This window comes from Microtus ochrogaster, chromosome 7, assembly GCF_000317375.1.
Source record: "Microtus ochrogaster isolate Prairie Vole_2 chromosome 7, MicOch1.0, whole genome shotgun sequence".
In the NCBI taxonomy this organism is placed as follows: Eukaryota; Metazoa; Chordata; class Mammalia; order Rodentia; family Cricetidae; genus Microtus; species Microtus ochrogaster.
This window is the reverse complement of record NC_022014.1, coordinates 83,160,774-83,175,650: the sequence shown is the minus strand read 5'-3', so window position 1 is coordinate 83,175,650 and position 14,877 is coordinate 83,160,774. Positions and strand designations below refer to the sequence as shown.

At 59.5% G+C, this 14,877-nt stretch overlaps 1 protein-coding gene across 3 annotated transcripts in view; it reads left to right on the top strand.

The window, feature by feature from the left end:
* Aatk (apoptosis associated tyrosine kinase) overlaps positions 1-14,877 on the top strand; it is a 39,590-nt gene that overhangs the window by 22,689 nt on the left and 2,024 nt on the right. For all 3 annotated transcript variants that reach the window (XM_013347615.2, XM_005350845.2, XM_026780759.1), the window contains 12 exons: positions 2,700-2,833; positions 5,189-5,336; positions 7,528-7,607; positions 7,901-8,019; positions 8,143-8,230; positions 8,718-8,851; positions 10,332-10,416; positions 10,503-10,624; positions 11,127-11,276; positions 11,560-14,149; positions 14,227-14,374; positions 14,503-14,703. In XM_013347615.2, the coding sequence (XP_013203069.1) occupies positions 2,700-2,833; positions 5,189-5,336; positions 7,528-7,607; positions 7,901-8,019; positions 8,143-8,230; positions 8,718-8,851; positions 10,332-10,416; positions 10,503-10,624; positions 11,127-11,276; positions 11,560-14,149; positions 14,227-14,374; positions 14,503-14,703 (3,999 nt within the window). The remainder of the gene's footprint in view (positions 1-2,699; positions 2,834-5,188; positions 5,337-7,527; positions 7,608-7,900; positions 8,020-8,142; positions 8,231-8,717; positions 8,852-10,331; positions 10,417-10,502; positions 10,625-11,126; positions 11,277-11,559; positions 14,150-14,226; positions 14,375-14,502; positions 14,704-14,877) is intronic.

The following is a 14,877-nucleotide window of genomic DNA, read 5'->3' as shown; positions in this document are numbered from 1 at the left end:
TTTCTGCCTCTCAGATTGGAAGAAGCAGAGTTGGCAGAACAGGGCCTCCCTGGGAGCTTGGAGGGCTCTGAGCTCTGCCCTGCCGAGGCCTGCCAAGACAGGTACGGCAGGGACATTTTCTTTTCTGATCTTCCTGAGAGGGCTCAGTCAAGTAATGCATTACTGTAGCCTATCTTGCAAAATAATTGATAGGGATTTGACACCCCCTCTTTTTTTCTGATACAGAGTTTCTCTGTGTAGCTTTAGTTATCCTGCCTGTAGCTGGCTCTGTAGACCAGGCTGAACTCCAACTCACAGAGACCCATCTGCCTCTGCCTCCCTAATGCTGGGATTAAAGGCGTGTGCCACCACACCTGGCTGATTTTATCCTCCGTTTCAAGGGCTGTTTTTGCATCAGTGCCCACGTGTTTCTGGTTTCAACACAAGGACTGAATTCACAGTCACTTCTGTACAGAGCCGCGGAACCTTGGCTCTGAGCGTCTCCTCCTTTGGGTCTTAACGAACATCTCAGTAACTGTCTAAAATGCTTCGCCTCAAGGATTGAGAAGGAACCATACTATTTGACTCTCACTGTCCCCGACTGCTTGGGTGAGAGACTGAACTCCTACCCCCTGCTTTTATTTAGAGACAAATTTTCCTACCTTCTCTGAGAGCTGAGCCCCACACTGGGTGCCAGCTGCGGGGTTATGCATTCCTTTTTTGAAGGAACGTTCTGGTCCCCTTAGTGCTTATCTAGTGCATAAGGGCCTCCGTGCCACCCACGCATGCCCACCAAGTGCTTCTAAACAACCAGCACATTGCCACACCCCTCTGTGGCCCTGACCTGCTGGAGGTCAGAAGGGACCCATAGAAAGGCCAGTGGCCCTGATGAGGGGCCAGGGCAAGGTTGCAATGGAAGTTGAGCTTACCCCCTTCCAAGGCTGCTTCTACCTGGCATATGCCCACGCGACCCAGGGAGTTAGCAGGGGGCGAGCTGAGATAGCAGATGTGCTTCTGAAGACTAGGAGACCAGCCCCAGGCCTTGGGGCCATTGGTGGGCCCATGAGTGCAGTGGGTGTGGGAGGGGAGCGTGCTGGTACCATAGCAGCATCAGGTGGAGAGAGGAGAGATGGCTCACCATGGCAACGGCATGGTCCGCAGAAGGAACACAGCACACTCACTCATGTGTCCCCCTGTTGTGGATTCTACACATGTGAGTGAGCACACAGTGCTGTTTGCATGGTATGGGGGTAGTTCGCACACATACATACAGGGCCACACGTATGCAAGGCACACACATATTCAAGGCACACACACGCAGGAATGCCCAGAAACCCTGCATGTCAAGGCCACAGGAAGAGCATTGATTCAGGATGTGGAACTGGTCTCTTGAGAGTAGCTGCCTTCTGTGGATTTTTAGCTCCTGTTTACCCTGCCATGTCGTTACCACACTCTGCTTTGGTGGCTACCCCGTCCCCTTGTTCCTTAGCCCTGCCTGGCCTCTACTCCAGTCCACAAGGACTCTCTCATCTCTGGGTGTAGAATGGGAAGTACTCCCGGGGTCCCAAGTAGAAGTTCTAGCCTGTGTTTGTAGGCCTCTTGGCCCTCAGGTTCACTCTTCCTCCAGGCAGCCCTCCCAGATGCCTTGTCAATCCGCCAAAATCTGCCAAAATCCCTGGCAGAAGCAGAGAGCCCTCCCCTTTGCTGAGCCGTGGTTCTCCCAAGTGCTAAGGGTTTAATGAGAACACATGGATAGAGAAGGTCTTTGGGGACAGAGGGTGACTCAGAGTCCGTGTGGCAAGGAAGGGCAGGCCCGGGAGGCAGAGCTGTTCCTAAGCATATGCCTTCCCGTCCAGCGGACACACTGGGCTGGCCCCAGAAGCCAGCTGTAGTCACCACAGCTGGTGCCCCCCGCCGTAGTCTGCTAAGGAGCCCCAGTTTGGGAGGGGTTGGGGAGCCATGTTCTGCTGTCCTAAACACCTCGGTTTCCCCATCTGAATGTGGTGGTTTATTGGCATCAGGGGTAAAGAAGGCTCCTCCAGTTGGAACCAGCACCACGGGACTTGGGGGACAAGCAGAGGAGGTTTGAATACGGGGTGCTCTACTGCCCAGTTGAAGCAGGGACACTCTCAGTGCTAGCAGGCTCCCTGCACCTTCGAGGACCAGCTCCTTGATCTCCTTGCCTGCCTGGGCCCTTGGTGTCCTTAAGCCCCAAAGAGGGCCGAGTGGTGGAGCGGGTCCAGCAGGTAGAGACATGAGTGCAGATCTTATTTTTTTAAATAAAATTTCTGTGTGTGCAGATGTTTATGCCTGAGTGCGTGTCTGTGTACCATGTGTGTGCCTGCTGCCAGTGAAGTCCAGATGGGGCATTGGATCCCCTGGGACTGGAGTTGGGGTGGTTCCAAGCCACCATGTAGGTGGCTAGGGTATTGAACCCAGGTCCTCTGGAAGGGCAGTCAGCGCTCTTAACTGCTGAGCCATCTCTCCAGCCCCAATAGTGAGTCTTCCTATGACCTAAGACCCTGCTGTAGCAGAGAGGTGTCCATGAGCCTTGGAACTGGGAGCTGAGCCGCCCACCCTGGCCACTTCTCTAGGACAGTAGGCTCTGGCTAACAAGGCCATTCCTCCGTCCCTTAGTGTGAGGCCGTGTCCAGGTGCAGGGTCGGAGCACGGGGTCACGTGCTGAGCTGAAAGGAGGCGTGTGTTCTACTTCCTTGCAGACGGTGCCCCGCTCAGTGAGCTGTCCTGGTCGTCGTCCCTTGCAGTGGTTGCTGTGTCCTTCTCGGGGCTCTTCACTGTCATCGTCCTCATGCTGGCCTGCCTGTGCTGTAAGAAGGGCGGCATTGGGTTCAAGGTGAGGAGGGCACAGGACCCACCCACCACCTGGCTCCCTTTCATCCAGGTGCATCCCTGGGGCCCACCGAACCTCTCGTCTGGTATCCCATAGCCCCTCTTCTGGGAGCTCCTGGGACCCTATCCCCTGCCCTCCATTTAGGGACCCCCTTTGTAGACATGGCCCCACACTGTCCCATTCCAGCATTCAGGCCCATCTGTGTCCAGGGAGGCTGAAGTGACCATAAGGAGCCTTTAAGGGCTCTCAAGAGGGCTCTCTCTGGCAGCGAGGAGACCCTCAGTGAGTCACAGGGAAAGCAAAGCCACACAGACCCCCTTCCCCAGCACCCAGACCATCATCTGGGAGCTCCCTAACTTGGGCATCTTCTGCTCAGAGAGCATCCATCAGGATCCAGAGACAAGGGCACCTGTTTGTAGCTCCAGCCGCCGTCCTGTCTGTGGTGTGTCCCCTGAAGGCCTCCCCAGGACTAGACTCCTCAGCTAGACGCCACAGCGAGACAGAGGCCCAGGGGCATCCCTCATCTGTCCAGCTCTGTGGCCACTCCTGTCACCCTGTGGCTCTCAACAAGGAAGACAGGACAGAAAGCACAGAGCTGACCCCCAGAGTAGGCGCCACCCCGGCCTGTGAGGGCTACAGCCTTGCCTGTAAGCACACAGAGGCCTGGCCAGAGCCCTTGGCATTCCCGCACCCACGCTGGGCAGGTCAGGAGGTGGGGTTTCCACACTGCAGAGGTCAAGGCAGAAGGAGGGCTTGTGTATTGGGGGACACCTCCTACTGGGTACCCTGCACTAAATGCTGTTACCCCTTTGTAGCACAGGCCCCCAGCCAAGCTGGGGAGTTGAGTACTTGAATGGCAGCGTGGTGGCTCCCAGAGGCTGCAGGTCTGCACTGCCCTGGTGCCCCCTACCCCATGGGACAGTCTCCTGACCACAGGCTGGACAATCAAGGAGAATTGCCTTCCTAGAGGACCTTGTGGGGGTGGGGATGGGAACCCAGGGAGCGGCTTTGGCGGCCATTGTGTAGTAAGCCCCTCCTGGGGCACTGAGAACAAGGCCTCACACAAGGGCTAGCGGCAGCCCCTCCTACCCATGCCCTTCTCACCTCCTCGGGAACATGGTGCCCAGAACATTCCAGCACCAGTGCAGAATCACCGTCTCCTGCGTCCACAGCGGGCTCCCTGCCGAAGGTGTTCTGGGCAGGGGCTGGCAGCCCCCATGCTCACTCTGTGTTACCTGATCACCCGCTGTGCTGGGGGAGCCCAGCTGGCTTGGCTGGATCTCCAGCAAGGGAAGGTAATGACTGGAGCCAGAACAAACGCAGAGGGGCAAGTGGTCATCTCAGGCTTGGGTGTGTGGGACCAGAGGAAATTCTAAGGAGGTCTTCTAGGCTCTGGGGAGGGAGAGCTGCCACCCAAAGCGCCGACCTGGGCTTGCCACCAGAAACATAGCAAGACAAATGACCTAGAAAAAGAAGAGGTCCCCAGGGTATGTTTGTCTGCCTGTCCACAGGATGTGACCTGGAGTGGGTAACAGGCTCTAGTCAGTGCCGGGCTCTCAACCCTCAGATCCTCAGTTCCCCACCTGGGCAGGGGGTGCAGCCAGAAGACTTGCCCAGTGCCGGGGACAGGCTGGCCTTGTTCCGCTCTATCCCTGTTTTGGTTTTTGTTTTGTTTGTTTGTGGTTCTCGGCAAGTGTTCTGCCACTAATCCTGTCCTTGCTTGAAACTAGGCTGTGGCCCATCCTAGACTAACCCTGTTTGGACCGTGCTCCAGATGCAGTGGGGGTGGGGGTGGGGTGATCTCTGTTCTTCAGAATAGCAGCCTGTCCTAAGAGTAGCCTCCGGGGTACCCAACAGCAGGCTTTTAGGGGATCTGGGGCACTGGTGGTGGTAAGGGTGGTGGTGAGGGTACACCCCTGCCTAGAGGCAGGTAGTAGAGACAGGAATGGTGAACGTGTCCCTGGGTCCCTTGCTCCCTGTAACAGCTAGGGATGGGAGCATTAGTTACTTGTCCCAGGGATGAGCAAAGGAGCCCCTGGCTCTGGATCTGCTCCAAGCCCGGTGGGGACCACATGGGATCCAGGAAGGGTTGCACTGCTTCTGTGCCTTGAACCCTGTCTCTAGCCCTTCCCCCTCGCCCAGGCAGGACTCAGCCTGGGTCGACAGCCCCACCTGGGTTGGTGTCCCTGAAGAATCAGGGTCTATGAACGGGTGTGCAGAGGCCGTCAGACAGAAGCACCTGGCCTAGCTCTGTGTTAGTCCTGTCGAGCTCGCAGAAATGAGCCTTTTACGCCCTGTCCCGCCGTCCCTGACCCGCTGTGGCGCCTGATCGCCCTCCTGTGCTGGTCCAACCTGCAGGAGTTTGAGAATGCTGAGGGGGAAGAGTATGTGGCCGACTTCTCGGAGCAGGGCTCCCCGGCCGCAGCTGCGCAGAACGGCCCAGATGTGTATGTTTTGCCCCTCACGGAGGTCTCCTTGCCCATGGCCAAGCAGCCAGGTCGCTCAGGTAAGTGGACCTGTCTCCCTCCCCGCATTGTGTCTTGGAGTCCACAGGCTGTGGAAGCCTGAGAACTCAGTTCTGGCCGTGGATACGGTGGGGGATGGGGACACAAGGGGCGTATGCGGTCGAGGCCTCCTTGGCTGCATCTCAGGCTGGCTGTGTTAGATCCAGATCCCCTTCAGCTGTCAGCAGGCTTGAGAGTAGCCTTGTGCCTGTCGTTGCTCACCCAAGGGACTGCTATGTGAGGGGTCAGTAACTGGGGGCAGGTGGCCCAGCACTCTGGTTCTGGGATTATTGGCTTTTCTCTGCTGTTTCCCGGATACTTACCCTAGACTCCTGCTCCCTCATGCCCAACCCTAGAGGGACATAGCCTCATTGTGCCTGCTGGATGGGGACTGCCCACACAGCAAAGGGCACATGAGCAACAGGAGGGGTCTGGTCCCACCTAGAGGGCTAGTGTAGGCATGGCCCCATCCTATGGCCTCTTTGCCCTCTGCCTGCCTCTCCCATTTGCCTTCCTCCCAGAGTCTCTCCCCCTAGGCTGGTCCCTCCCTCCTCCAAGCTCTAGAGGTGACAGGTAAATGGGGTTCTAGAACCCCAGTTCTGTCCTGGTCAAGGCGTGGTCTCTTGGGACTATGGCTACCTCTACAGCAGTCAGCTCTCGGGCTTTTCGAGCCTGGAAGTTTCAGCCAAGGGCTGTCCCTTGATGTCCATCTGGTGGCTCCAGGGATGGGATTTAAGCAGAGAGTGCTGCTGGCCCCAAGGTCTCATTACTATGTGTGACAAGTGGGTCACTCTCCCCACCTCCGCCCTGGGCCAGCCCCCCCAGATTCTTTCCATCAGGGGCCCAGCCTCCATCAAGGGCTAGGGAGCCAACAGAGACTTTGGCTCTCTGGCCGCCAGCCTGGCCCAACGCTGCATGCCAGTGTCCCATCCCATTGAGTCTCATGGGGAAGAGCTCAAAAGTCAGACAGGATGCAGGCATGGAGGGCCTGAACACATTTACCTGCTGATTCGGAGGCCCGCAGCCATTCTTAGCATCTCCTAAGAGGCAGGCAGGCTTGGCCACATAGGGGCCTGGACCTTCCCAGAGGTCTTGGGGAGCCAGGGGCTGGCATGAAGTATTGCCACCCCTGTACTGGGCCTGGAGAGACCCCACAGATCCTAGCTGGCCCCACTCCTTGGAGAAAGAGGACAGGGGTGGACAGGGGCCCAGGAGAGGTCATGCTTTCTCCATTGTTCAGCTTTGTGGTTTGGGGGGGGCATCTTCTCTCAAGTTGGGAGAAGGTAGGTGAGGATGGGTGAAGCCTCCTGAGCCTTCACCCCTGCCTCTATCTCCTAACGTGCAAACATTCTTCCGCCCCCGTGGTTGTCCTGGTATCCATTGTCCGGACCCTGAACCTACCCTGGGATAACCAAGGTCCTAGAGAGTCCCAGTATGGAAGGCAGGCATCCAGAAAGACTGGGGTCAGTGCGCTAGTCCCGGGACACAGGGCCCAGTGAGACTCTCTCATGAATTGGGCATGAAGCCGACATTCCCTGAGGAATGTCCCTGAGGGCGGCCCCTTCCCTTAGGTCCTCCCAACAGCTCCAATGCTGGCCTTCTGGGCTATCAGCGTGGGAGCATAATTCAGGGAATCTGAGGGGGCATGAGTGGGTACAATGAGCCCTGACCCTTTCCTTGCTGCCCACACTGACCCTTCTTCTCCACTGACTTCACTCAGCCTGGCCTGCAGGGAGAATGGGCCCAGTGTGTCCCGTACAGGGCTGTGCCAAGCAGCCCCCAACAAAGGCGCCTTTGGTGTGGCTGGTGTTTGGATGCCAGCCTGTGGCAGGGGTGGGGGGTGGGCCACTCTGGTGTCCTCCCGGGCCTCAGTACCAGCTTCTTGCCTCACCCAAAACTGCCTTCCAGGCCCTGCCGTCTGGGCTTGACTTATCCCGGTGGCTCTGAGTACCCTTCCCCAGGATTGGTCAGAAGTATGCCTGGATGCGGATTGAGATCTATGACTCTGCTCATAGCAATCACTGCAGAGCCCGAGAGACACCGGCTCTCGATGGCAACCTGCAAATGCGGCCTCCAAGTTTGCAGAGCCTCCCTAACTGGGGGCTTGGGGTAGTTCCCGGGGCTCTGGACAGCCTGGTAAGGAGAGGAAGCAGTGGCTAAGTAGTAGTTCCTGAGTCTCCCGTTCTAATATAGTGCAACTCCTCAAGTCCACGGACCTGGGCCGGCACAGCCTCCTGTACCTAAAGGAGATTGGCCACGGCTGGTTTGGGAAGGTAAGTGTAGCTCAGGGTGGTGGGAACAGCATGGTGTGGGCTTGCTTCTCCTGGGAGTCCCCTGGGGAGGGGCTATTCTCACACACACCCCTAACTGGACTGTGCACCCAAGTACTCCTTCCTCACTGTGAACCCCAAGGAGTGGGAAAAGTGGGAGACTTGAGGTGGACCTGGGCTGAGCGTCCCAGCCAGAGGTTTTGGTGGAACCCTGGCTGCATCCGAGGCACTAGGAGCCAAATGGCCTTCCCTATGGAGACCGGAAGGGGCCCCGGTGATGCGGTCCCATCTGGCAGGTGTTCTTGGGGGAGGTCCACTCGGGTGTCAGCGGCACGCAGGTGGTGGTGAAGGAGCTGAAGGCCAGCGCCAGCGTGCAAGAGCAGATGCAGTTCCTGGAGGAGGCACAGCCCTACAGGTGGGTGGGCGTTGGGGACCAGCACGGTGGGAGAACTGGGCGGTCGTGGGAAGGGGAGAGTTGTGCTGGCGCCTGGCTGTTCCCCTTCCTGCCTTCTAACTCGGATGTCTGGGGCTCTTCCAGGGCCCTGCAGCACGGCAACCTGCTTCAGTGTCTGGCCCAGTGCGCTGAGGTGACCCCCTACCTGCTGGTTATGGAGTTCTGTCCGTTGGTGAGTGGCAGTCCATGGGAGGCAGTTGTCCTGAAGGAAAGTGGGAGGCCTTTTTGAGCAGGACTCCTCTCCCGCCTGTTCTGTCAAAGTGCTCTGTCTAGTAGCTCCAGCCCTGCACTCTCTCCGAGGAGGCCTGCTTAGCAAGGATGAGCCTCCAGCTGCAGCAGGGGCAACCCTGTCGGGGCTTGGCAGTTCAGCATGAGAGCCAGCCACTGGGCTCACACAGATCCTGGGGTTTTCTCTTTACCCTCGGTCCCTGGGTCTTCTCCTTGCCCTTGGGTCCCTTTATGTGCAGTTTTGTGCAAGCTGAGGCTGCCGTCTTGAGGCTGCTGTGGCGGAGTTGGGGTATAGGCTCTGCTGAAATGGCTGTGAGTGCTCGGGATACCAGCTGATGCTCAGGCCACCAGACCCTGGTTCTCTCAGGGGTGGGTTGCCGTGTACTGGTGGCGACCGACTGCTAGCAGGTCACTGTGTGCTCTCTTGGCAGGGGGACCTCAAAGGTTACCTACGGAGCTGCCGGGTGACAGAGTCCATGGCCCCCGATCCCCTGACCTTGCAGCGCATGGCGTGTGAGGTGGCCTGTGGGGTCTTGCATCTACATCGTCACAATTACGTACACAGGTGAGGGCTAGTGAGACCACACAGACCATGGTCACCAAGCCCTGGTCCCTCAGGCCTCATGAGCTGAAAAGTTCATCTACATAACATCCAATGGCCACTCTGCAAGGACTTTTATAATTCTTAAAACTGTGAAAACTAGCTGGGCGTGGTGACTCACACTAATCCCAGCACTCCGGAGGCAGAGGTAGGCGGATCTCTATGAGTTTAAGTCCAGTCTGATCTACAGACTGCGTTTCGGGACAGCCGGGGCTAAGTAGAGAAGACCCCGCCTCAAAAAAAAAATTAAGTAACAGTGGAAAAGCCTGGAGTTTGAAACTCACTTTGTAGACAATTAAATGAAGGAATCCGTATTGCCTACTATCGCGGTCAGTCACACTTGGGCCTCACCTCGTAAAGGGAGTGGCTGGACCCGCCCTGCAATGGGAGGGGTGGCTCTGCCCTGCCTCTGGCCAGGATGCCCAGCCTCCCATGAGCCGGGGGACACGTGCTGGAAGAAGTGGCGATGGACGAGTGGCCCTGCCAGCCCCGACGCTGCACAGGCCGTCCTCCCCAACAATATCCTGGTGCTGAGTGATGACTCAGCTGACTCCAGCATCAGTGATTTTGTTGAAGAGGGCAGCTGCCAGCCTCCTGCCCCGCCCCACCCCGCTCTTGCCCCGCCCACTCCCCGGCCCGGCCCCGCCCCCGTCTCCTGCCCTGCGTCATGCCCCACCTCCTGTTTAGCCCCCCCTGCCCCGTCCAAACACAGGGACCCAGGCCTCCCCGCCTTGCAGCTGTCCCCTGGCATAGTTCACCTAGGGTCGAGGCAGACCAGGATGGCTCCATCTTCACCCAGAGACCCTCTGCATTGCAGCAGTGTGGCCGAAGCAGGCACATCCCATACCGCTCTGTTCTCCTGTGCCCCGAACGCTCACATGGCCTCCTGCCCAGCAGGAGGATAAAAGCTGGCATCCCAGGCTTGCCACCGAGTTGGAGGAAGTCCTGGTTGGCTGCTTTGTGGCCCAGCCTGTTCTAGACCCGAGTTCCAGTTCCGTGTAACAGGGCAGGCCTACACTCTAGAACATGGGCTCTGACAGTTGCAGGACCCGCTGTGACACTCTAGGCCTTGGGTTCCCTGTGAATTCTAACCTCCTGAGGATTCGGGTGATGGTGTAGTGGGGTTGGAAGGGTGGTGGTCCTGGAAGGGCACTACAGACACACAGAACCAGGAAAAGGGTAGAAGGGGCTGAGTTCTACTGTTGGTCAGGCAGCAACTTGCTGGGGGTCCTCGAGCCTCTTCGAGCATTATGTTTTCATGTGCATTGCCACGTTCAAAGTGCTCCCAAAATAGCCAGTGTGGGGCATGAAGTCAGAGCTTGAGCACAAGCCGGTGGCCCCTCAGGAGCCAACCACACAGCTGTGGGTAAAGGACCCACAGTGCTGGACACCCCCAGGCCGGTGGGCTTTGCTGGCTTTGCTGACGTTGCCTCCCACCCTGCAGCGACCTGGCCCTGAGGAACTGCCTGCTAACGGCTGACCTGACGGTGAAGGTCGGCGACTATGGTTTGTCACACTGCAAATACCGGGTAAGTGAGGGCAGATGGAGCCTGCGATCAGGGGTGACTGCCAAGCGGAGTTAACCCCATCCCGTCCCTGTCCCTGGGCGTTGCAGGAAGACTACCTCGTGACTGCCGACCAGCTGTGGGTGCCTCTGCGCTGGATTGCGCCAGAGCTGGTGGACGAGGTGCACGGCAACTTGCTGGTGGTCGACCAGACGAAGGCCAGCAATGTGTGGTGAGTGCAGGCCTGGCTGCAGGGGGGGGGGGCTGAGATGCCGCCTGCCCGGATGCCACCGGGGATGCTGACTTTCAGCTCTGGCCCCTGCTTCAACACTCCCCCTTCCTTCTCTGGCTAGGGACAGGCTGGCACCCAGGGAAAGCATACTCACCTCTGCCACCATGTGGCCTTGTGAGGTCACTCAGGGACTACTAGTTCCTGGTGGGTTCCTGAGGTCCCTGCATTGGCAGAGGGACCGCCGGGGCAGTCAAGGATGTGGGGCCTTCAAGACAGGACTAACAGACACTCACCGATACCGGGGCCAAGGTGCATGTTTGGTTAGAGATCCATCATGAGATACTGTCCTTACGGGATACAGGGCCTTAACTTGCACCTGTGCCCCTAGAGGGGGCAGCTACGGCACAATGGGCTCCTGTCCTGGAGAGACTGGCCTGAAGGCAAGTTTTCAGGGATCCTGTGCAGCTGTGCTCAGCTTGGCCTACTGTGGCTACCCTTGCAGGTCCCTGGGTGTGACCATCTGGGAGCTCTTCGAGTTGGGTACGCAGCCGTATCCCCAGCACTCGGACCGGCAGGTGCTGGCTTACGCCGTCCGAGAGCAGCAGCTTAAGCTGCCCAAGCCCCAGCTGCAGCTGAGTCTATCTGATCGCTGGTGAGGACCCCACCCCCCTGAACAGGCAGGACAGAGGGACTACAGCTTGCGGCTGGTTGGTCCACCTCTCCATGGCTTCTGGGTCTCTGTAGCCTAAACAGGCAGGGAGATACCGCACCCCAGACCCCTTCCCGGGCTGCTAGGTCCGCCTTGGGAGATTGCCTTAACTGCCCCCAAAGCACCCCGAGCATGGGGGACCCGAGTATCCCAGGAGGGCTGGTTATACTTCTGGCCAGTGTGCCCGTGGATGTGGCCAGGGCCACCTATGAAGGCCTCCCGGCAGGTACGAAGTGATGCAATTCTGCTGGCTGCAGCCGGAGCAGAGGCCCACGGCTGAAGAGGTTCATCTACTGCTGTCTTACTTGTGCGCCAAGGGCACCACGGAGTTGGAGGAGGAGTTTGAGCGGCGCTGGCGCTCCCTGCGGCCCAGCGGCAGCACGGGCCTGGGGTCAGGTTCTACTGGCGCGGCAGCTGCCGCCGCTGAGCTCGCTGCTGCCTCGTCTTTCCCGCTGCTGGAGCAGTTCACCAGTGACGGCTTCCACGTGGACGGTGACGACGTGCTGACAGTAACCGAGACAAGCCACGGCCTCAACTTCGAGTACCAGTGGGAGGCGGGCTGTGGCGCGGAGGCGTTCCCACCCCCAGGGGGCGTTTCGAGCCCAGACTCCGCGGCGCGCCTGCAGGAGTTGTGTGCACCCGACAGCTCACCCCCGGGAGTGGTGCCAGTGCTCAGCGCCCACAGCCCCTCGGTGGGTAGCGAGTACTTCATCCGCCTTGAAGGGGCAGTACCTGCTGCTGGCCATGACCCGGACTGTGCTGGCTGTGCTCCCAGTCCCGAAGCTGGCACTGACCAGGATAACAACTCCGAGGACAGCACCGCCACTTCTCTCGTTATGGAGCCACTGCTGGGCCACGCACCTCCCTCTGGGGGCCTGTGGGGCTCCTGTGACCACCATTCGTGTAGGAGGCAAGAACCGCCCAGCCACTCACGCTCACCCTCTCCTGGGACCCCGATGTTGCCGGCTGAAGACATAGACTGGGGTGTGGCTACCTTCTGCCCACCCTTCTTTGATGAGCCATTGAGTGCCTCTCCCTCTGGGAGTCCTGAGGCTCAGCCATCCCCCAGCGACGAGGAGCTGGAGGAGGAGAAGGCCGGGAGGGTTGCTCACCGCGGACACTGGAGCTCCAATGTGTCAGCCAACAATAACAGCGGCAGCCGAGACCCAGAATCTTGGGATCCCGGCTATGTGAGCAGCTTCACAGACAGCTACAGGGACGACTGTTCCAGCCTAGAGCAGACCCCACGGGCCTCCCCTGAGCTGGGCCACCCTCTGTCCCAGGAGGATCCCAGAGAATTCCTGCCCGGGCTTGTGGTAGCAGCCTCTCCCGGTCAGGAGTCAAGCCGCTGCTTCAGCCTGCTCCCTCTGTGTCCTGCCAAAGGCCTGGCACCTGCTGCTTGTCTGGCCACACGGCCCTGGACAGAGGCAGCTGTAGGTGGGGGTGAGAGCCCCCAGCTGGAACCCAGACTCGCCCAGGAGGCCGAGGGCTCTGCTGAATCCCAGCTATCCCTTCCGTCTGTCCCCTCCCCATCTCACGAAGGAGCCTCACTTCCTTCAGAGGAGGCGAGTGCTCCCCACATCCTGCCTGCCTCTCCCACACCCGCTGCTGGCAGCTGGGTGACTGTCCCTAAGCCAGCCCTTAGTCTGGACAGCTGCGGCAGTTCTCTGGGGCAGGAGGCACCCAGCAGTGAGGACGAGGCTACGTCGGGAGTCTTCACCGACTTGTCCAGTGATGGCCTTCACGCTGAGAAGCCAGGCATAGTACCAGCCTTGCGCTGTCTGCAGAAGCAGGTGGGGACCCCTGATTCGCTGGACTCTCTGGACATCCCGTCCTCAGCCAGCGATGGTGGCTGTGAGGTCTTGAGCCCGTTGGCTGCTTGTCCCCATGCCGGGCAGCCCCGTGCCGCGGACAGTGGCTATGATACAGAGAACTATGGGTCTCCAGAGTTTGTGCTCAAAGAGGCCCATGAGGCGAGCGAGCCTGAGGCCTTTGGGGAACTAGCCTCAGAGGGTGAGAGCCCAGGGCCCGAGACTTTGCTCTCTGTCTCCCTTGGTGGCCTCAGCAAGAAGAACCCCTACCGAGACTCTGCCTACTTCTCGGACCTGGATGCTGAGTCTGAACCCACCTTTGGCCCTGAGAAGCGCGGTGGGGTCCAGGACTCCCAAAAGGAGCAAGACCTAAAGAGCCCACCTAGTTCAGGGCATCAGTCTGGGCAGGCTTTTCCCGGGCCTGAGGTGCCCAGGGAGGCCCCAGCTACTAACCCCAGGGAGGTGCTGCCCCCACCACAGCAGCAGGAGGAGTCCTTACCGGATGGCCCCAGGCCAGAGCCTCTTGGGGCTCAAGGCCCAGTCGAGGGGCAGCCTGGACCCAGCTCTAGTCATTCCAAACGCTTCCTGCTGGCCTCAGTCCCACTGAGCTCAGAAGACAATGGCGTGGAGCCCCAGGACGCCCCAGGGCCAGCCCCGCTCGGGAGGATGGGAAGTCCTAGCGTGCCCAGATCCCCACTCTGCCTGGCCCTACCTGGCCGCCCGGGGGCTTTGGAGGGCCGGCCAGAGGAGGAAGAGGAGGGCAGTGAGGACAGTGATGAATCTGAAGAGGAGCTTCGATGCTACAGCATCCAGGAGCCCAGCGAGGACAGTGAGGAGGAGCCACCCGCGGTGCCTGTGGTCGTGGCTGAGAGTCAGAGCGCCCGCAATCTGCGCAGCTTGCTGAAGATGCCCAGCCTCCTGTCTGAGGCCTTCTGCGAGGACCTGGAGCGCAAGAAGAAGGCCGTGTCCTTCTTTGATGACGTCACGGTCTACCTCTTCGACCAGGTGGGCTGTTGCCGCGGGTATGCACGGGGCTGGGAGAGGGTGGGCAGCCCAAGTCACACGGTGCTCTGCCCCTCCAGGAGAGCCCCACCCGAGAGACTGGGGAGCCCTTCCCCAACACGAAGGAATCACTCCCCACGTTCCCGGAGGGTAGCCCCGGCTCACCCAGTGCCCCGGGCCTGCCGCGGCGGGCTGACCACTTGCCCGACAGCTCCACTCCTGAACAGGGTGAGCAGGTGTTGGGGGCCAGATGGTGACATCACTGTCACGCGAGGGCTGGGTTCAGAATGTGATGTCACCTGAAGTGGGGGCTGGGAGGTGATGCAACGAAAGTGACGCTGGGGCCTGACTTGCAGGCAGCAGGTTCAAATGGGATGATGAGTTCCCACTGGTGCCTGGCAAGGCTGCCTTGGTGACTGCACTGGACCCAGCGGACCCCGTCCTGGCCGCGCCCACCACGCCAGCTGCGCCCTTCTCACGGTTCACCGTGTCTCCCACGCCTGCCTCCCGCTTCTCCATCACTCACGTATCCGACTCAGAGGCCCAGTCGGGGAGAGGTGAGTGTGGCGGGGCTGAGGTGGAGCAGAGGGACATTGTGGTTGGGCATCCATAAGGGGCGTCGGCAGGGGGAAATTTGGTGGCCCCTGGTTGCTGGACATTGCCCTCTTAACAGTGGTTGGTTTCTGGCCTTTGGGAAGACACTGTGTCCAGGTGCACTTGGCCTACGGCCT